The sequence below is a fragment of the Crotalus tigris genome, unplaced genomic scaffold, assembly GCF_016545835.1.
Source record: "Crotalus tigris isolate CLP2741 ecotype Arizona unplaced genomic scaffold, ASM1654583v1 scf7180000018068.1947079, whole genome shotgun sequence".
In the NCBI taxonomy this organism is placed as follows: domain Eukaryota; kingdom Metazoa; phylum Chordata; class Lepidosauria; order Squamata; family Viperidae; genus Crotalus; species Crotalus tigris.
In genome coordinates, this window is record NW_024096805.1 from 1,361,549 (window position 1) to 1,383,870 (window position 22,322).

At 43.9% G+C, this 22,322-nt stretch overlaps 1 protein-coding gene across 1 annotated transcript in view; it reads right to left on the reverse strand.

Annotated features, from left to right (window-relative positions):
• The window catches only part of PROSER2 (proline and serine rich 2), a 31,724-nt gene extending 20,564 nt beyond the window's left edge, over positions 1-11,160 (reverse strand). The window contains exon 1 of the mRNA XM_039347395.1: positions 10,806-11,160. Coding sequence (XP_039203329.1) covers positions 10,806-11,138 — 333 coding nt within the window. The 5' untranslated portion in view covers positions 11,139-11,160. The remainder of the gene's footprint in view (positions 1-10,805) is intronic.
• Positions 11,161-22,322: the final 11,162 nt, after the last annotated feature.

Below are 22,322 nucleotides of genomic sequence, written 5' to 3' on the forward strand. Positions count from 1 at the left end.
TGACAGTTGGATGGGAGGAGAAAGTACTAAAGTCAAAAGAGAAGGCTATCGCAAAAAGAACAGTCGAGCGGACGATGATTGGGAAAGGAAGGGGAAGTGTATGCTACCACTCAAACCTGATGGGGAGGATGGGTTGAGGAACAGAGATAATTTGAACGGTAGGGGAGTTATCCCACCCATCCCAGAATCGAAAGAAAGGAGGAGAGACGACAACACACACGTAACTAAGAGGAATAGGAAGAAACAAACCAATCAAGCGCAGTTGAATCAATTAGGCCCGGTGACGAGATCGAGGAGCCGGGCGCAGACTCTGACTTGCCTATAAAAAACTCTCACACTTTCTGGCGTTCTAGCCCTGATGATGCCGGCAGGGACGGCGAAAGCTTGGCGCTTTTTAATTAAACTTTTATAGTTTTACTACCCTGGTGTTCATTTTATTTCTTTATATATATATATATATTCATTCATTCTGAGGTTTTCGCGGGTGTTTGTATGTATGTCTTTGGTTATTCGGGTTTTCTCCCGCGTAAAATTGGAAATGTCTTAGTGACATTTCGACAAAGTCCCATTCGTCATCTTCAGGCTGGTGTTTTCGGCTTCATGCTTCTAGGACAGTGGTTCTCAATCTTTTTAATGCCGCGACCCCCCAACCGGTCGTAAGTCGAGGACTACTCAACCGGTCGTAAGTCGAGGACTATTCATCTGCCCTGCAGCACCGTTTGCAGAATGGGACTTTTGGTGGGCTCAGCAGGGCAGAGACAGCCTGGACAATTCCTATTGGCTTTTGAAAGCCAATAGAATTAGACTCTATTCACGAGTCTATTGGCTTTTGAAAGGGAGTAGCACAGCTAAGGAAAAGGAGAAAAAAATGGCGGACTGCGTTGTTTGGCGACCCCCGTGAAATGGTCGTTCGACCCCAAATGGGGTCCCGACCCACAGGTTGAGAACTGCTGTTCTAGGAGCACGAAGCTGAAAACACCAAGCCTGAAGATGACGACTGGGACTTCGTCGAAATGTCACCAAGACACTTCCAATTTTATGCGGGAGAAAACCCGAATAACCAAAGTGGTACATACAAACACCCGCGAAAACCTCAGAAAACCACACACACACACACACACACATAAACACCACCCTTCGAAAAAAGGTTTATCAAGGGATGGTGAAGCAAGTCTCTTCAAATGATGCTGACATTTAATTCCTGGCATTTTTCTCTGTTTGCCTTACTGGAAGGCAGATCAATATCTAAAACTGTCTTCCTACGAAAACTCCAGGGACTGAGAATTAAAGGCCGCCTTGATTGGATCACTGGTCCCAAAGCACCACTGAAGAACTGATTCCAGGAGAGGTTGGGCGTGCAAAATTCACCTCTTTGAAGCTGAATGATCGATGGTTCAAAGGACCCTGAAACACCTTGATGCACACTGCAGATGGACAATGGACAATTCTCGGCCTCAAAGAAGAGCCTATTGTATTTTCAGGGGATTATACTCTGAGCCTGTCTTGGCTAGCCAAGCTGGGCTTGGAAGTTAAGCAAGGTCGGCCTTGGCTAATAAATGGATGGGAGACCACCATGAACTGCAGGCTGGGCAAGGTAACTGAAAAACAACATCGTCAAAGAAAGACTTAGCAAATCATTAATAATTTGCTGCCAGAAAACCGCAGGGACGTGTCTACCAAATGATCAGGACTCCAATAAAGTTTACTGTTTAAGTATAGCAGGAACCTCCAAAGTTGGCAACTTTAGGACTTGTGGATTTCAACTCCCAGAATTCCTCAGCCAGCTTTCCCATGGCATGTGGCTGGCTGAAGAATTGGGAGCTGAAGTCCAGAAAGGCTTAAAATTGCCAACTTTGAATATCCCTAAACTTTACAATGCCGAACAGTCTTTTATTACTACGGTAATTGTTTATCAATCAATAAATAGGGGCTGAGGGGGAATGACAGGCTCAAGGTCACCCACCTGTGTATTAATACCACTTTACAATGCCTTGGTAAGGCCCATACTTGGAATACTGCATCCAGTTTTGGTCACCACGATGTAAAAAAGATGTTGAGACTCTAGAAAGAGTGCGGAGAAGAGCAACAAAGATGATTAGGGGACTGGAGGCTAAAGCATATAAGGAAAGGCTGCTGGTTGGGTATTTCTAGTTTAATGAAGAGAAGGACGAGGGGGGACATGATAGTAGTATGCCAGTATCTCAGGGGCTGCCACAAAGAAGAGGGAGTGAAGCTATTTTCCAAGGCTCCTGAAGGCAGGACAAGAAGTAACACGTGGAAACTAATCAAGGAGAGAAGCAACCTAGAACTAAGGAGAAACTTCCTGACAGTTAGACCAATTAACCAGTGGAACAACCTGCCTCCAGAAGCGGTGAATGCTCCAACACTGGAAGTTTTTAAGAAGAGACTGGACAGGCATTTGTTTGAAATGGTATAGGGCAGGGGTTCTCAACCTTGGCAACTTTAAGACTTGTGGACTTCAAAGCTGGCTGAGGAATTCAGGGAGTTGAAGTCCACAAGTCTTAAAGTTGCCAAGGTTGAGAACCCCTGGTATAGGGTTTCCTGCCTGAGCAGGGGGTTGGACTAGATGACCTCCAAGGTCCCTTCCAACTTCTTCTTCTTCTTCTTCTTCTTCTTCTTCTTCTTCTTCTTCTTCTTCTTCTTCTTCTTCTTCTTCTTCTTCTTCTTCTTCTTCTTCTTCTTCTTCTTCTTCTTCTTATTATTATTATTATTATTATTATTATTATTATTATTATTATTATTATTATTATTATTATTACTAAGGAGGATGAGAAACTAGGTCTCTCTCCACCTAATTTAGCACTTTACTCACTATACCAGTGTTTCCCAAACTTGACAATTTTAAGGCATGTGGACTTCAACTCCCAGAATTCCACAGCCAGCAATGCTGGCTGTGGAATTCTGGGAGTTGAAGTCCACATGCCTTAAAATTGTCAAGTTTGGGAAACACTGCACTATACCAACCTGGCTCATGGGCTGAGACAGATGCACAGGCCCAAAGTCCCCCTGGGAAATTCTAGAATTCCAGGAGTTTATTTTACTTAATTCATTTAACAACTGTCTCACTCAGGAACAGAAATTTTGGGGTCAATTGTGGTCGTAAGTCGAGGACTACCTGAAAGTCACTGCACAAATTGCATAAATTCAATATATTTTTAATAGATGCAAGACCCAAGAGAAAGCTCCCAGAACCCCATCCATAATAAACTGGTTTTCACCAGATACAAATTCAAGAAAGTGTTCCTTGTGAAACGAGGCGGAATTATATGGTTAGAAACTAAAGCACACCCTACAGAATTTTTTTTTTTCAAGAAGTTTCAAAGTTGCACAACAGGCAGCAATCTAATACACCATTATCAGTCTTGCTTTCTAGAACAGAGGTTCCCCAACCTTTTGGGCACCAGGGACCGGTTCCATGGCACACCGGAGGGAGTGTGGTTTTGTGTGCTGCCTGCATCTTGTGGATGGGGCTTTGCTTGTTTGTGCAGCCTGGTTGCTGGCATGCCGTGGCCCGGGACTGGTCCACGGACTGGGGGTTGGGGACCCCTGTTCTAGAACATAGAAAACCTATTTGGTTGCCTCCTTTAACTATTAGAGAGGAAAAGAAATGGTTAAAGGAAAGACAGTGGGGGAGAATTACAAATGGAAGGGGTTGTTATCAGGGGACAATCCTCCCCTCCCATTTTGCAAATAAAAGGTAAATCTCTGAGTAGGCTACTTGCACAATAAAAGCACCTAACCTCTGGATCAGTGGTTCTCAACCTTTCTAATGCCGCGACCCCCAACCGGTCGTAAGTCGAGGACTACTCAACCGGTCGTAAGTCGAGGACTACTCAACTGGTGCAGCACCGTTTGCAGAATGGGACTTTTGGCGGGCTCAGCAGGGCAGAGACAGCCTGGACAATTCCTATTGGCTTTTGAAAGCCAATAGAATTAGACTCTATTCAAGAGAGTCTATTCTATTGGCTTTCAAAAGCCAATAGAATAAAAGGGAGTAGCACAGCTAAGGAAAAGGGGGAAAAAATGGCGGACTGCGTTGTTTGGCGACCCCCGTGAAATGGTCGTTCGACCCCAAATGGGGTCCCGACCCACAGGTTGAGAACCACTGCTCTGGATGATGGTGTGCCTATCCAACCCACAATTCTACAGATCAAGTTCAAACTTCAAGCGCCCTTTCCCATACAGTACTTGACGGGAGGGTTGAAATGGATTGCACACAATTTAAATACTGCCTTGTAATGCATTCCACCAGCAAGAGGTTCATGAATGAAAGGCATCATACTTAGATTGATTCAGAGTGAGATAACATCTGTGGGTCCCTCCTTAACACAAATATTATTGTCTGGAATTGTGCAAAAACGCAGAAGAAGAGACAGCTTCTTTTAGGAATTGCTGATGGATGTAATGCAACTGCCCTGCCTTATTCTGAATCAGCTTCTCCCTATCAAATCCGTCTCTTCTTATCCTACATTACACAAGATTTTGCAGTCAGCAACTCAGAGGGGAAAAAAAACCAAAAAAAAAAAAAAAAAAACCCAGGCTGACACATTTTAAGTAACCTACTTTTTTAAAAATGGCTTGCTGAATAAGTCATAATGAGCTGTGTTCATACATTGGGTTAAATTATAAGCAGTGTGACCCAAAATCTTAGAACTAATTGAACAAGTTAAAGGGAGCGCTCAACTTACGACCATAATGGAGTCTGCTCCCGATGGTCATATGTCATAATAGTCATAAAGCAAGTCACCCATGTGACCGTTCCGATTTTGTGACCTTTTTTTTGAAGTGGTTGTTAAATGAGTGCTGCAGTTGAGCAAAGCCATTGTTTACTATGAGGTGTTTTTTTGCTGAAAACTAGAAATAAACTCTGATTTTCATCGAAAACATCGTAAATTGTAGGCGTAAGAATGTAGGATGCTTTTCCCATGACATGATCACGGCAGGTTTTGTGGACTTCAATTCCCAGAATTCCCCAGCCAGGAAAAAAAAAAGACAGAACCAGAATTTGAATTCGGAATCATTTTTTTAAATGACAGGAACATTGGAGTTCTCTTCACAGATGGGGGCCAGCATGTTTTGGGATTAAGATAAGCAGATGCCCACTGCAAATAGGCCTGATCCCTTAGTGAGGTCTGGAGAATCGAAATTTTCATTTTAGACCTTAATATGGAGAAGGCATTCAAAGATTTTTCGATTTCTCCCTTGTGGTCTCAGTCCACGTTTCTCCCTCTTACAGAGAAAAAACCAGAAGCAGACCAGGAAAAAAAAATACTGTAAATCTAAGGATGGGTGAGAGAAAGAAAAAATATGCCACAGGTATCTGGTCTATTGTGTTCAACAACATTTTTTAAAAAAGGGTGAGAAAGGACTGCCTTGGTTTCAACCTTATCTCAACACAGGTCTTGCCTATTTATTTATTTGTTTGTTTAATATTCCACCCATCTCACTGATAAAGCAATTCTTCCTGAAAGTGCCAGGCCCTGAAGCCCTCCATCTTACAACTCAGGAACAAAAACCAGCCAGCCAATGACAGATTTTCTTCTACACGTAGTCCTTGACTTACGACCACATTTGAAGTTGCAACTACGGCCGTTAAGTCATGGCAGTCATTAAGCCATGTGACCATGCCCAATTTTATGGTCTTTTCTGTGGCAGTCGTTAAGCCAACGTCACGATTGTTAAGAGAATCTATTTTCCCCAATGGGCGCGCTTTGCTAGAAACTGGAAGTAAACACCAGAAACCAACAAAAGAAAGCCAAAAATTGTGGTCATATGAGTGCAGGACACTGCAAACAGCCATAAATGCAAGCCAGTTGCCAAATGCCCAAAAGGCAATCCACATGACCACTGAGGAAGATTGTGGTCATCAGAACTTCAAAAATGGGTCTTAAATAACTCTGGAGAGATCTGAACTCTTGCTAAATGAGTGGTTATTAAGAGGGGACTACTAGTATATCTGGCTGGAATCGCTCAATGTTTTTTTAAAATAATAGTTCCAAATCATTTGAATGCCAAATAGGAATCCAAAAGGAATCAAAGAAAATGTCAACAGATTTGCAGAATGCAAAATAATACAGTTGGAAGAGGCCTTGAAGGTCATCTGGTCCAACCCCCTGCTCAGGCAGGAAACCCTATACCATTTCGGACAAATGGCCGTCCAGTCTCTTCTTAAAAATGTCCAGTGTTGGAGCATTCACCGCTTCTGGAGGCAGGTTAATTGTTCTATCAGGAAGTTTCTCCTTAGTTCTAGGTTGCTTCTCTCTTTGATTAGTTTCCTTCAGGTGCTTTGGAAAATAGCTTGACTCCCACTTCTTTGGGGCAGCCCCTGAGATACTGGAACACGGCTATAATGTTCCCCCTCATCTTTCTCTGCATTAAACTAGACATACCCAATTCCTGCAACTGTTCTTTGTATATTTTAGCCTCCAGTCCACTAATTATCTTTGTTGCTCTTCTCTGTACTCTTTCTAGAGTCTCAGCATCTTTTTTACATCGTGGTGACCAAAACCGGATGCAGTGTTCCAAGTGTGGCCTTAACAAGGCATTGTAAAGTGGTATTAACACTTCACGTGATCTTGATTCTATCCCTCGCTTAATGCAGTCTAGCACTGTGTTGGCTTTTTTAGCAGCTGCAGCACAGTGCTGGCTCATATATAAGGGATTGTCCACTACTGCTTCCATGTTTTTTTTATCAAGAAAAATGCATGGGTTTATTTATTCATCAGGTGTCAAACTGAGGTGGTATTTATTTTTTTAAGCCACCTCTTCATTTTGCAGAAGCAGCGACTCTTTTCAATCACCTTAAAATCTTATTGGCAAGGCTGGGACAAATAATTCCTGGGTATCTAACTTCATTTTTAGGAGGGGGCAGGAAGCAAAGCAAAGTGTCTAAATTCTTGGCATCTGAATTTTTCCTAGTCCTACCTTACAAACTCTTTCCTGAATCAGCACAGTGACTTACTGTGGCATCCTCTCTTCTGTTATAAAGCTTCCACTGTAAAAGCAAAACTGAAAATTATATATCAGATTGGGAGTTGCCAGAATTTTTTTTTTTAATGTCTGCAAACCTTCACCAACCCAGTAGTAAATGCCAGAAAGCAAACATATTTCTGAAAACACACGAAGGGTGGTACCTTGGCTTTGAATTTATGCAACTCCCTTCATACATAGTTAAAAAAAATAATAGGTGTGGCAAGCCAACATACTTTGAAAACCAAAAGGAATTCTCTATCAAATGATAATGCAGAAATAATCTGAAGAATGGCCCCTGAAACATGAAATGGCATTGCAGAGGAAAGAAATGCACAATTATTAAAGAAGGAGCAGAGAGAGTAATGCTGGCTGAGGAATTCTGGGAGTTGAAGTCCAAAAGTCATAAAAGGGCCAAGTTTGAAGACCCCTGCTCTAAAAGTTCAGTCGGTGAAAACAAGCAAAGTTGTACCCAAGCAAGGAGCACCGTGAGCTGGACTGCCTGTTTTCAAACAACACTACTATCCAAAAGGATGCATTTCTCTTAGGTGAGGAATTCTGCAATTCTCAAAAACATGGGGGTATGTCTCTGTACCAACTGTAATTTGAATATCCTGATTTATTTTTTCCCCTAGCAACATAGGGAAAACACATTCCCCAAAGTATCCTCTGTCTAGAATGGGTAAACATTAACTAAGTAGATGCAATCCCACCAATATATCACACACCGAAAGATCCTGTGGACTAAGTTGATGGATCGGACCTAGAGCCATTTTAGTGCAGTGTCTAGTTCAATGTTTCTCGACTTTGGCAACGTTAAGATGTATGGACTTCAACTCCCAGAATTCCCCAGCCAAGGTTGAGAAACTGTATTTTACTTAATCACACAGGTCAACCAGTTGCCTGCAGGGTGTCCAGAAACAGAAGAGGTAGCCCTTCCTCATTCTTGTTCCCGCACAATCTAGGATGTTGGCCTGGGGTGTCCAATCTTGGAACTTTGTGGACTTCAACTCCCAGAATTCTCCAGCCAACAGGTCCAAAGGTCCACAATCCACAGGTCTTAAAGTTGTCCAGAGATGTCTAATAAAAATCTCAGTGACAAAAAAAATAGGGAGACACCTCACAACATTGTGATACAACCCTCTCTCTTTCTATTTGCCTCCTGACATCAGATGTAAGTCTCTAAGTCTTATGGCTTGTGTTGTGAGCTTGTCATTGTCTTCCCATCCCACCCCATGATCCAATCCCATCTCTTTTAAGCCTTCTGAGTCAGTAGCTATTATGATGTCTGGTGGCAATGAGTTCCACAGGGGGACAATGAGCACTCTGAGGGACATTTCTTCAAGATGAGGTTTTTGCTAACTAACCCTGAAGGCTGAATCTACACCTTGAACTTCTAACACGCAAGTCATACATACTCATTTGCTCACTCCCCAGGAACAGAGGCATGAGGGCCTATCACTCAGGACCAATTTTTTTTCAATCCCATCTGCCTCACAGAGATATCAAGTAGAATCCAGACAAGCTAGGATTACGGATAGAATTGCAAAAGATAAAGAGTGTGAGAACCATCTCATTTTGAATCAGTCTAACTATAGGTAGTTCTTGACTTACAACCATTCGTTCAGCAAACTGTTCAAAGTTGCAAGGACACTGAAAAAAGTGACTTACAACTAACTGGTCCTCGCACTTATGATTCTGGCAGCGTCCCCATGGTCACATGATCATAATTTGGGTGCTTGTGTTTACAATGGTGGTAGCGCCACAGGGTCGTGTGATCACTGCTTGTGACCTTCCCAGCCGTCTCCCGACAAACAAAGTCAACGGGGGAAGCTTAACCACCATGGTGGTAAAATCGGCCATCACTCATTTAACAGCTGCCTTGCTTAGCAACGGAAATTTTGATCCTAACTGTAGTTGTGTCCAGGACTACTTGTAACGTACCAGAAAGACAGAATTGAACAATTATACGATTGGCAGTTTCATTTGATCCTTCTTTGGTTGCTAAAAAATACTGTGGGTTTGTGAGCACGATCTGCCCAGAGAATATAAAGCAATAATCAGGTTTGCAAAAACACCAAGAACAAAACACACAGAAGTGTCATTTTTTTTTATTTTTTTTTTAGGTAACTCTCTTTCCAGTGTGGTCAGCCTTCGACTTTGCTGTTTGAGTCACCAGTAAAATCAATAGGACACAAAGAAATGCTTGTTTTGATGAACAGAGGGCAAAATTGAACAAATCTAGTTTCTTTGTCTATGAATCCAAACTTCCCTGTGGGAAGGAAGCAATGGAGGAATGGCAAATGACATTTCTAAAAAAGGAATTATTAGTTTCTTCGAGTTATTATATAAATAGCAATGGGAGTCACAGCTGCCAGATTTTTAGCTGGTGCTGGCCTTCATATGCATTGAGTTCTTCTGAAGAACTATTGTTGTTGTTGTTGTTATTATTGATAATCTAGGACTAAATTCACATCTAACACTGGTGCGAGTTTGATAATCCAAATCCTAACCAAAGATTAAGAACGGCTCAGATAATATTTGCTAGTTCCTAGCAAGGTGTGGGTTTTTATTTTTTTTGTAAAATTAGAGTGTTCAAGTCCAATAACTTCAAAATTTCCCAATATTGAGGGAATCCTTTAGGTATTGCTCCGAGGGATCCAATCACAGTTGGATTATTATTATTCTGAATTTATTAGCTGGCCAACTCCAGTGTCAATATCAGCCCAGTTTGGAGACTTTATCTCCACCATAACCTTTACGCATCAATAGGATTCCACACATTTTAAACGGGTGTCATTAAATTATTATCGTCACTGTTGTTATATTATTCCTAAATTTAACAGCGTGCTGTTGGAGCATGCCACTGAGTTTCCAAACTAACCTACAATAGAACAGTAACAGGAGTGGGAAAAAAGAGGCAGCAGGTTAAAATAATGAATTCATTGACAGAGGCTACTTCATCAAATCTATCCTCATGTAGCAGATTATGTCTTTTAAAAAAAACCTATAGGACCTTGAGCTTGTATCTGGATGAGAGGGAAGAAAGGAGAGGAGAGAGAAAAGAGTAAAGGAGGGGAGAAGGAAGTAGGAAGGTTGGAGGAGAAGAGGAAAGGGGAGGAGAGTGAAGGAGAGGAGAGGAAGAAGAGGGAAGTAGGGAAGAGAAGAAAGGGAGAAAGAAGGTAGAGAAGAAGGAGTGTGGATACGGTGAAAGAGGAAATGGGTGAGCAACACCAAAAGTCATGTGTATGTATTTATTTCATTTTGTTAAAAGTATCTTGTATGTGAGTGTGGAGGGAATGTATGTTAACATCTGATAAGTATTACGGTATATGTAAAATAAAAAAATATTAAAAAAATAAAAAAACCTAGAGGGATGGAATAAACACCACGCAGTCGGGATCCCGAGAAGCAACAGATAGATGGGTCTTGCCCTTCCCCAGAAGCTAGAATCAACCCTTCGATATCCACGCGGGATAAGGAAGAGAAAAATGGCAAACACTCCGAAAAGAGCAACAGAACCAAGGTCCCGCCGGGCTGACCTGGATGTCAAGACAAGTGACTAGTCCTCAAGGTAGCACCGGTCCCGTCCCTTAAACCCATGGAAGTCGCCGCTGCGCCCCTAAACTCGCTCCCTCGCTAACCGTTAGAAAGCCAAACGCCTTTTCGGGGAAGATCGCGGCTCAAAGGAGTTGGGGATCGCGCGGCTCCCCGAGAAGCAGGCTCAGGATCGGGACGCGCCCGCGGGGAAGACGCCCTTAAAGCCAAGCGGTGCCTTCCCGCGCAACCACACGCGCGGCGCGGCGAGCGCTTACCTGGGAAAGGCGAGTTTGGACGCAGGTTGGACCCGCGTGGAAACCACAGCGCAGAATTCGTGTGTCGCGGGGGAAAGAGGTGCGGGGCAGCCGCCGCGCGGGACCCCGGACAGGTCGCGGCTCCCTGAGCGAGCAGGTGCGATCAGCCAGCAAGCCAAGCGACACTGGGCAAGGATAAGGCGGCGTCGCTCTGCCTGGTCTGGCCGGGACGGGGCGGGACTCCTGCAGAGACTCTCCCCGCCCTCTCCACGCGGTCATCCCGCCCACGCTGGCCGCCGCCGCTGCCTCGCAGCTCTGGTCAAAATACCGGAGCGTATAGGTAGTCCTCGACATACAGCCATCCGTTTAGTGGCCGTTCCAGGTTAGAGGGGCACTGACCAAAAAAAAGTGACCTATGACTTGTTTTTCACACTTATGACCGTTGCAGCATCTCCAAAATCGGAATCAGAATAGAGCTGGAAGGGACCTTGGAGGTCTTCTAGTCCAGCCCCCATTCTAGCAGGAGAACCTATACCAGTGGTGGCGAACCTATGGCACGCGTGCCACAGGCGGCACTCAGAGGCCTCTCTGTGGGCACGTGCGCTGTCGCCCCAGTCCTAGGCCTTCAGCTGGGTTTTATAAAACTTTTTCACTTCAGGCCTCTGTTGCTGTGTGCAAAAAAAAGAAAAAAGGTTCAATCAATTTCAACTTCTCGCGGGAAAACAAAATCTCGCAAAGTTGGAATTGATTGAACTTTTTAGTCCCACCCAGTCTGCTGTTACCACTGCAGCCACACCCATCCAATGGGCCGCACTCACCCGATTGGCCACACCCACCCGATTGGGCCACGCCCACCCGGCACCCGACGATACATAAGTGGGTTTTGGGTTGTAGTTTGGGCACTCGGTCTCTAAAAGATTCGCCATCACTGACCTATACCATTTCAGACAAGTGACTATCTAGAGCAGTGGTTCTCAACCTGTGGGTTGGGACCCCATTTGGGGTCGAACGATCATTTCACGGGGGTCGCCAAACAATGCAGTCTGCCATTTTTTCCCCCTTTTTCTTAGCTGTGCTACTCCCTTTTATTCTATTGGCTTTTGAAAGCCAATAGAATAGACTCTCTTGAATAGAGTCTAATTCTATTGGCTTTCAAAAGCCAATAGGAATTGTCCAGGCTGTCTGTGTCCTGCTGAGCCCGCCAAAAGTCCCATTCTGCAAATGGTGCTGCACCAGTTGAGTAGTCCTCGACTTACGACCGGTTGGGGGTCATGGCATTAAAAAGGTTGAGAACCACTGATCTAGAGGGTCTTCTAGTCCAGCCCCCTGCGCAACATTGGTGAGATTTCAGGATCTTGCAAGAATTATTTTTGTTTTTTTAAAGAAATAATATCACTGTAAAAAGCATTGGAGAACAACCAGCTCATCTACAAAGGCTGAGCAGTTAGGTGCTTAGCCTTTGTAACTATTAGAAGGCTATAGAAAGAACAGGTATGGCTTCATGTAGTGTAGGAACTCATGAATAACAGAATAACAGAATTGAAAGGGATCTTGGAGGTCTTCTAATCCAACTCCCTGTTCAAGCAGGAGACGCTATAGCCAGGGGCAGGCAACCTTGGCGCTTTTATGCCTCATGGACTTCATCTCCCAGAATTCCTGAGCCAGCTATGCTGGCTCAGGAATTCTGGGAGTTGAAGTCCATGAGGCATAAAAGCGCCAAGGTTGCCTACCCCTGCGCTATACCATTTCAGACAAATGGCTGTCCAATCTCTTCATAAAAACCTCCAGTGATGGAGCACCCACGATTTCTGAAGGCAAAGCTGTTCCACTAGTTGATTGTCCTCACTGTTAGGAAGTTTCTCCTTAATTCCAGGTTGCTTCTCTCCTTGATCAGTTTCCACCCATTGTTTCTTGTCTTGCCCTCTGGTGCTTTGGAGAATAGTTTGACCCCCTTCTTCTTTGTGGCAGCCTCTCAAATACTGGAACACTGCTATCATGTCTGCATGATAACGTGATGAAAGAGATGCTTGCCTATGCAGCCAGATCTTGCCATCTTCAATGCCCCACCGTTGAAACAAAACGTGCAGCAGGATGATGGGCCTCCATGAATTTTTGGTTATACTTTGTCTCCTTATGAACTCGGACGATGGGCAGGGTTGGGTTGGAAAAAACACATGGACAAATTTTGGAGACTTGGCAACTGGTATATATCTAAGATCAGTGGTGGCGAACCTATGGCACGCGTGCCAGAGGCGGCACTCAGAGCCCTCTCTGTGGGCACACACGCCATGCCACGGAGATGGCAACCGTTCCTCTTCAACCAGCCGCCTGCTAACTCGTCGAGGTCCATGTGGCTGGATGCATCCCAGCACCCATGTGCTCGCTGGCCTCTGTGTGCGGGGGCCGATGGTGTCAGGCAGCAGCCGCCCTGGCCCCTGCCTCACCTTGCCCTGCGACAAAGGCTAACCCATCCTGCCTCGCCTTGCCTCGCCTCACCCCACAGGACGAGCCTCCTGCCCACTGCCCCACCTGCCAGAGACCCCTGGATTTCCCCCAACCCTGCCCGGCCCCCACAGGTGTCCCTCCCCACGAGCAACATTGAGGTGATCACACCCACCTTGGCCCCATCCACCCAGTCTGCCATGAGCACCACAGCCACGCCCACCCAGTGGGCCACACCCACCCGGCACCCGGTGATAAATTAGTGGGTTTTGGGTTGCAATTTGGGCATTCAGTCTCTAAAAGGTTCACCATCACTGTCTAAGATGGTTGCAGTGTCCTGGGGCCTTTTGTGACCTTCCAACAGGCAAGGTCAACGGAGAAGCTAGATTCATTTAACAGTGGTGTTACTAACTTAACTGCAGCGATTCACTTAACAACTGTGGCAAGTAAAGTCGTAAAATGGGGCAATGTTCACTTAACAACGGTCTGGCTTAGAAAGGGAAGTTTGGGGCTCCATAGGTCATAAGTTGAGGACTACCTGGAGTTTCGTTCCCGCTGGTCATGGTGGAACGATTTGCACCAATGTCTCCTGGGGACTGCGCTTTTCAATTTGCTCCGGGGTGATATGTGGGACATTTGCTGGTACTTGCACAGAAACCACATCACTGTGGTTTCTGCAATGCGCTTTCCTGTGGGGAATTGGACCTGGGTTGAAGAATATACACTGCCTGCTTAGCAAAGGCAGTTACAAAGAGTCAGCGGCAGCCTGTGCCGTCCCAGCCCATTTTGCTGGTTGTGATTTGGTGCCTTGAGAACAGCCAGAAAGTGTAACTGGATGACTAGGGGTGACATGATAGCAGTGTTCCAGTATCTCAGGGGCTGCCACAAAGAAGAAGGAGTCAAGCTGTTCTCCAAAGCAGGACAAGAAGGCAGGACGAGAAGCAATGGATGGAAAGTAATCAAGGAGAGAAGCAACCTAGAACTAAGGAGAAACTTCCTGATACTTAGAACAATTAACCAGTGGAACAACCTGCCTCCAGAAGCGGTGAATGCTCCAACACTGGAAGTTTTTAAGAAGAGACTGGACAACCATTTGTCTGAAATGGTATAGGGTTTCCTGCCTGAGCAGGGGGTTGGACTAGATGACCTCCAAGGTCCCTTCCAACTATTCTATTCTATTCTATTCTATTCTATTCTATTCTATTCTATTCCATTCCATTCCATTCCATATTTTCTATTCCATTCCATTCCATTCCATATTTTCTATTGTATTGTGTTGTATTGTATTGTATTCCATTCCATTCCATTCCATATTTTCTATTGTATTCTATTCTATTCTATTCTATTCTATTCTATTCTATTCTATTCTATTCTATTCCATTCTATTCATTAGAAATGAGCTGTGTGAATGCAGCCCCTGAAGCGAAAATGTTTGTGTCAACGCAACACACTAAACTTGGAATATTTCAAGGCAATTCATTTGTTTATAAAAGGTGTGATCACCAAACCAAAAAAACCTATATTTTTAATTCATGGGGTAGTCTGATTCGCACAAAATTCTGTGAGAAGGGCTGGATTTCAGAGGCAAGCTTCAGTGGCAATCGGTGGCAGTCTTCCAGTGTTTGAGCGGCTGCCACAAACAAGAGGGGGACAACCTACTCTCCAAAGCATCTCACAGCAAAGCAAGAAGTAACAGATGGAAACTTATCAAGGAAAGATTCAACCTAGAACTAAGGAGAAATTTCCTATCAGAACAATTAAGCAGTGGAATGTCTTGTCTCCGGAAGTTGTGCGTGCTCCATCACTGGAAGTTTTTAAGAAGGGACTGGAGAGTCCACAATGATATAGGGCAGTGGTTCTCAACCTGTGGGTCGGGACCCCATTTGGGGTCGAACGACCATTTCACGGGGGTCACCAAACCACGCTGTCCGCCATTTTTTTCCCTTTTCCCTAGCTGTCCTACTCCCTATTGGTGGCCACACCCATATGGGGGTCACCACAACATGGGGAACTGTATTATGGGGTCACAGCATTAGAAAGGTTGAGAACCACTGATATAGGGTCTCCTGCTTGAGCAACAGAGTGGTCTAGAAGACCTCCAAGATCCCTTCCACCCGTTATTCTGTGCTTCCAACCACAAACGATCCCATTCCACTTTAGCCGAGCATTAAGTATGGTGTGAATCTAACCAGCAACTCTCATGCCCGAATCCCCAAGCGGGTTTAAGTGTCAAGCTCAAGAGATCGGAACCTGGATGATCCTAGTCTAATTAGATATGCAGGTTGTGTTCCCACAAAGTGATTAACTAAACCAGGTTCAGTGGATTAATCCAGCTGCTTGGTTTCACACAATCCTATTGGTTATGTCTTATTTGCCGCTTAGTGACTTGCTAGGTCAGGGGTAGGCAACCTTGGCTCTTTTATGACTCGTGGACTTCAACTCCCAGAATTCCTGAGCCAGCATGGCTCAGCATGGAAACCTCTCCCTTTCCCCTCAGCATGGCTGGCTCAGGAATTCTGGGAGTTGAAGTCCACGAGTCATAAAAGAGCCAGGGTTGCCTACCCCTGAACGTAACATGCATAGTCACAAATCATGGTTGGCAAGCTATGCTGGCTGGATTTGAAACCATACAACTTAGCTTGTTTATTGAACCAATTTTATATGGCCTTCTTGTTCCCATGGCAATCTTCCAGGAGTTGTGTGGGATACTCAGTCTGTTCTGACCACCATCGCCCCAGTTTTATTTCCAAAATAATTCATGAGTATCCAAAAGATGGGGGTCAAAAAAGTCAAAATGTCAGTTGTGACAAGGCAATTGAAGTCTAACCCTTTTCATGTGTGTAGCACATGCAGCAGCTGCCATCTTGGCTTTTTGGGCCCCTGCAAAACACGCTGCATCCAAGCTTATAATGTGGCTTGTTTATGGCTTAATGGCTTGCAATTTGTAAACTGTGACTTATGGTTAACAAGCAAAAAATATGACTTCAGTGATTATGGACCATTACGATAAAATTTATTGATTATCCTTCCTATGTTTATATAGACAAAAAGCCTCATTAAGGTTTAAGCATGTCAAGGTTAGAAATTTATGTCTCTTGCATGACAACATTATTGAACAGGTTCTTGATTTAACAACCGTAATGGACCCTGCCCATTGGGGTGCTAAGTATTAATCGTCGTAAAACAGGTCACCCATGTGACCGACCCGATTTTATGACTTTTCCGCAGCAGTTGTTAAGTGGCCCTCACTGTTGTTAAGCAAAGCCATGTTTTTTTTGCGGAAAAAGAGAAATAAATGCCATTTGGGCAAAAGAAATAGCATAAAATGCAGTCACATGACTGTGGGACACTGCAAATGGCTGTAAATGCAGACTGGTTGCCAAGGGCCCAACGTCCAGTCACATGACCACGGGATGGGGGCGGGGCAACTGTCGGACATTCGCATCCAGGTTGCAAGTCTCTTTTTTTGGGCCGGTCATAATTTTCGTTGTAAATTGAGGATTACTTGTAATCTGAATAAATGCCAGCTGAGACAATTCCAGCGTTCCCTCTTCTTTTTAATTCTGTCCCCTGGGTTTTCATCTGCATATTTACGACCACAGCTGAGCCCAAAATTTATGTTGCTAAGCAAGACAGTTTTTAAGTGGCTTTTGCCCTGTTTTACAACATTTCTTGCCACAGTTGCTAAGCGAATCACTGCACCTGTTAAGTTAGTAACACGGTTGTTAAGTGAATCTGGCTTCCCCATTGACTTTGCTTGTCTGAAAGTCGCAAAAGGGGATCACGTGACCCTAGGACGCTGCAGCCGTCATAAATAATGAGTCAGTTGCCAAGCCTCTGAATTTTGGTCACGTGACCGTGGGGATGCTGCAACGGTTGTGTGAACAACGGTTGTCACTTTTTTCACAGCCGTCACTAAGCGAGCCGCTGTAAGTTAAGGACTGCCTGTACTGTATCTGAACACTGCATTTATTTGCAGGAAATGAAACTTTATATTTTTCTCTTGTTCCCCCTTTCACCCTCCCTTCCTTTGCCTGGCCAGAGAAGATAAATCCTTTGATATTGACAGTAAAATTCCAGTTCTTATTAAAATTCCAAATTTAAACAGATTTAAACAAGAAACAACTTCTCTCCTATCTGACATTAAGGCTTAAGACCAAGAGTCACTTCTCATGAGACAGATGGCTACATATATAAATTTGATGAATTGATAGATAAAATGTCAAATGACATTTCTAGCATAGATAGCATGCCTGTGCTTGTGTGTGCGTGCAGGGACATGGAACACCGGAGAATACAAAAGAACCGTGCTTTCATGAACTGGGAATGTACCAAACACCTGATTGTGGTGTGTAGACTTCCAATCTGTATCTCCACCTCCTTTTTGCAAGAACGACTCACCCCATTATGCAATTATGGGCAATAATCTTCATCACATGCGACTCGTTCAAAATGTGCGATTGAGTCAACTCTCCAAGAAAAGTTGCAGGATAGCTGCAATCCAGAGATTATTTCTGATAACATACCAAGGAATAGTCATGTTCACAAGACAGGCTTATTACAGTTAATGATGGTTCGCTGAAACCAGTTTTGGGGCTGTGTGAGTCACATACCGAGTCATAGGTTCTCTTTAAATCAAATATACGCAACCTGTATGGGCTAAATTGGGCTTTTTTTTACTTATAGTTCAGAGGGTTGTGTGAACACAGCCAGTAGTTTATTTACTACTGAAAATAAGCTGGAATTAACTTGCATCTTCTATGAAAGCAAGCGTGTTCTGTTTTCTATTTTCCTACTCTCTGTGGTGGAGTTCATTCCTTCTGCTAAGCCATATTTGTTTCAACCATAACTTGTTGGTGGTGTTCACATAAGCACTAAGGCCATACCAAACAAATCACATTCCTATAAGATTTAGCATAACATGTGAACCAGGTTACACTAGCTAGACAGACTTCTCCGGTCACACTGATATTTTACAAAATCTTGAAATGTACCACACTGTCAGAGAGACATTGTAAAGCATTCTTGCACAACGTCTTGTAAGTCTCCTGCTCTTGTGCAACATCGGTGGGATTTCAGGATCTTGCAAGAATTTGTTTTTGTTTTTTTAAAGAAATAATATCACGGTAAAGCATTGAAGAACAACCAGCTCAGCTACAAAGGCTGAGTATTTATGTACTCAACCTTTGTAACTATTAGAAGGCTATTGTTGTTGTTGTTAATTGCGAAGTCGTGTCCTACCCATCGCGACCCCATGGACAATGTTCCTCCAGGTCTTCCTGTCCTCTACCATCTTCTGGAGTCCATTTAAGTTCACACCTACTGCTTCAGTGACTCCATCCAGCCATCTCATTCTCTGTCGTCTCCTTCTTCTATTGCCCTCAATCTTTCCCAGCATTAGGCCCTTCTCCAGTGAGTCCTTCCTTCTCATTAGGTAGCCAAAGTATTTGAGTTTCAACTTCAGGATCTAGCCTTCTAAAGAGCAGTCGGGGTTGATCTCTTCTAGGACTGACCGGTTTGAATGCCTTGCAGTCCAAGGGACTCGCAGGAGTCTTCTCCAGCACCATAGTTCAAGGGCCTCAATTCTTTGGCGCTCAGCCTTTCTTATGGTCTAACTTTCACAGTCATACATTGCAACTGGGAAAGCCATGGCCTTGACTATACGCACTATAGAAGGTGGTCTTTCTATAGAAGGCTATAGAAAGACCAAATATGGTTTAATGCAATGTAGGAACCCATAAGTAACAGAATGAGTTGGAAGGGGCCTTGGAGGTCATGTAGTCCAGCCCTCTGCTCAGGCAGGAAACCCTATACCATTTCAGACAAATGACCGCCCAGTCTCTTCTTGAAAACGTCCAGTGTTGGAGCATTCACCACTTCTGGAGGCAGGTTGTTCCACTGGTTAATTGTTCTAACTGTCAGGAAGTTTCTCCTTAGTTCTAGGTTGCTTCTCTCCTTGATCAGTTTCCATCCGTTGCTTCCTGTCCTGCCTTCAGGAGCTTTGGAGATTAGCTTGACCCTCTCTACTTAGATACTGGAAGACTGCAGTGGTGGGATTCAAATATGTGAATAACCGGTTCTCTGTGTGGATGCCTCTTCTGAAAGTCCATTCTGGGCCTGGGCAATAAAAAATTAGCTACCAGTTCTGCTGAACTGGTGCGAACCGGCTGAATCTCACCACTGGAAGACCGCTATCATGGTAATTTTGATGGTTGATCCTCAGCCAGGCTTTTTCTGACAACCAGCTACATTCAGCCAGTCGCCAAAATAGCTGATGTGCCACAATTGTTTTTTGGGGGGGATTAGCCCAGATATTTTGTACAGGGTTCCTAAAGTAATTCTTCTCCCTATGCAAAAATAACAAGAGCTGTAGTAAATGACTAAAGCTACTGACTATCTGTTGAGCTAACTAACTACCTTCCTGGTAATTGCAGCGCCACGAAGATGATTATTTCTCGTTCCCCATTTTTTTTTTCTGTACACAGTTCGCAGCTCGCTAACCCTTGATCATACTTGGCTAAAAAGGCTTACATTATGAGGGAAGCCATTCCCGAGCCAAATTTCTTTCAGACCCTCCTCAATCTTTTCTCATCCGCCCGAAGTGTTCTTTTGCAACAGAGAGAAACCATATTGGCACAGTAGCTGTTTTCTTTTTGGAACAGTTCCACACCTGCTTATATGCATACTCCAAAGCTCATAATGAGGAGTTCAGGAACAACTAGATGGTGCCTCCAGGCCTACCAGCGATCTTCGGCACAGGAAGAATGCACATTCCACGCATGGTTTTAAAAACCAGTTGGACAGGTCCTGGTGGCTGTGAGTTGGTTCTTTTCTTTTTCTCTTTTGTTTTCTCTCCTCTCCTCCCCTCTCCTTCCTCTTTCCTTTCCTTTCTCCCTTCTCTTTCTTCCTCTTTCCTTTCCTTTCACCCTTCTCCTTCTCCTCCTTTATTTAATTTCACTTTTCTTCTTCTTCCTCCTCCTCCTCCTCTTCTTCTCCCCCTTCCTCCCCTTCCCCTTCCCCTTCCCCTTCCCCTTCCTCTTCCTCTTCTTCTTCTTCTTCTTCTTCTTCTTCTTCTTCTTCTTCTTCTTCTTCTTCTTCTTCTTCTTCTTCTTCTTCTTCTTCTCCTCCTCCCCCTTCCTCTCCTTCCCCTTCTTCTTCTTCTTCTTCTTCTTCTTCTTCTTCTTCTTCTTCTTCTTCTTCTTCTTCTTCTTCTTCTTCTTCTTCTTCTTCTCATCCTCCCCCTTCCTCTCCTTCCCCTCCTCCTCCTTCTTCTCCTTCTGCTCCTCCTCCTTCCTCTTCTTCTTCTTCTTCTTCTTCTTCTTCTTCTTCTTCTTCTTCTTCTTCTTCTTCTTCTTCTTTTCTTCTTCTTCTTCTCCTCCTCCCCCTTCCTCTCCTTCTTCTTCTTCTTCTTCTTCTTCTTCTTCTTCTTCTTCTTCTTCTTCTTCTTCTTCTTCTTCTTCTTCTTCTTCTTCTTCTTCTTCTTCTCCTCCTCCTCCTCCTCCTCCTCCTCCTCCTGGCTGTCTAGTCTCTTCTTAAAAACTTCCAGTGTTGGAGCATTCAGTTTCAGGAAGCAGGTTGTTCCACTGGTTAATTGTTCTAACTGTCAGGAAATTTCTCCTTAGTTCTGGTTGCTTCTCTCCTTGTTTAGTTTCCATCCGTTGCTTCTTGTCCTGCCTTCAGGCACTTTGGAGAATAGCTTGACTCCCTCTTCTTTGGGGCAGCCCCTGAGATATTGGAAGACTGCTATCATGTCCCCCCTCATCCTTCTCTTTATTAAACTAGACATACCCAATTCCAGCAACTGTTCCTTATATGTTTTAGCCTCCAGTCCCCTGATCATCTTTGTTGATCTTCTCTGCACTCTTTCTGGAGTCTCAACATCTTTTTTACATCGTGGTGACCAAAACTAGATGCAATATTCCAAGTGTGGCCTTATCAAGGCATTGCAAAGTGGTATTAATACTTCACGTGATCTTGATTCTATCCCTCTGTTAATGCAGCTGACATCCACAAGCCTAAAGTTGCTGAGGTTGGACACGTCAACCTAAAGGAAAGGTTTGACAACACTTCACTTGCAGTTTTCATTGGGTACCTGAGCACATTGTCCACGTCTCCAATTCTGGAAAGGATGAACGATTGAACAGAGCTCACTTTTCAAACTATGCTTGGTTCCCGATGTTAAATATAAATTGCTGAACTGAGCTATGATTTTTTCTTTTCTTTTTTTTTCAGGCAAGAGAAGAAATGAGAATAACAATGACATGCTACATTTTTACTCCTAGTTGAAAAATGAAGGCTAGATATTTTCCAGAGCTAAACTTAAATATAGATCAATGAAGAGCCAAGTGACCTAATTAATAGATGTAGCCCCTCTATCAGTAGCTGTCATATTCTTCTTCAAAGGGAATTCAGTAAAGTTCAGCGAGGCTAAAGTTGTTCAAGAAATGGCCAATTTAAACTTCTGCAACATTTTTCTGTTCTGTTATACTGAGTATTGCTGAAATAGTAGGTTGGAGAGACACAATTACTGGAGAAGTCAACAGAATGTAGTCTTTTGGCAGTAAAATTATGGTTTATTTATGGTTTAGTTAGTGCCATGTTTGACCCCAGACACCATATCTTGTAGGGTTTTTATTTTACATTTCCCTTTGTGAATTGTTCATTTTGATTAAAACAGCCAGGTTGGTATAATTAAGCTGAAAATGGAAAAAGGTTACAGTGAGCGCACCAAGACAGCTCTCTATTTGAACGCAAATCTTAGCAACCAGGAATTGCTTGAAGAAATAGATTTTTTTTTAACAGTCCCTTTCTTGAATACAACAATATGGATTCTAAATTGTACTTACGTAGAGCAGTGTTTTTCAAGCTTGGCCACTGGAAGATGTGTTGACTTCAACTCCCAGAATTCCCCCGCCAGCATGGCTGGCTGGGAATTCTGGGAATTGAAGTCCACACAGCTTCCAGTGGCCAAGCTTGAGAAACACCGCTATAAAATCAAACACAATCACCCAGCTTCTATTTCAGGAAGTTTTATTCTTGGGGTTTCATGCTGTAACATGAATCTAACAGCACTGATCAGGAATCCAAGATAAATAT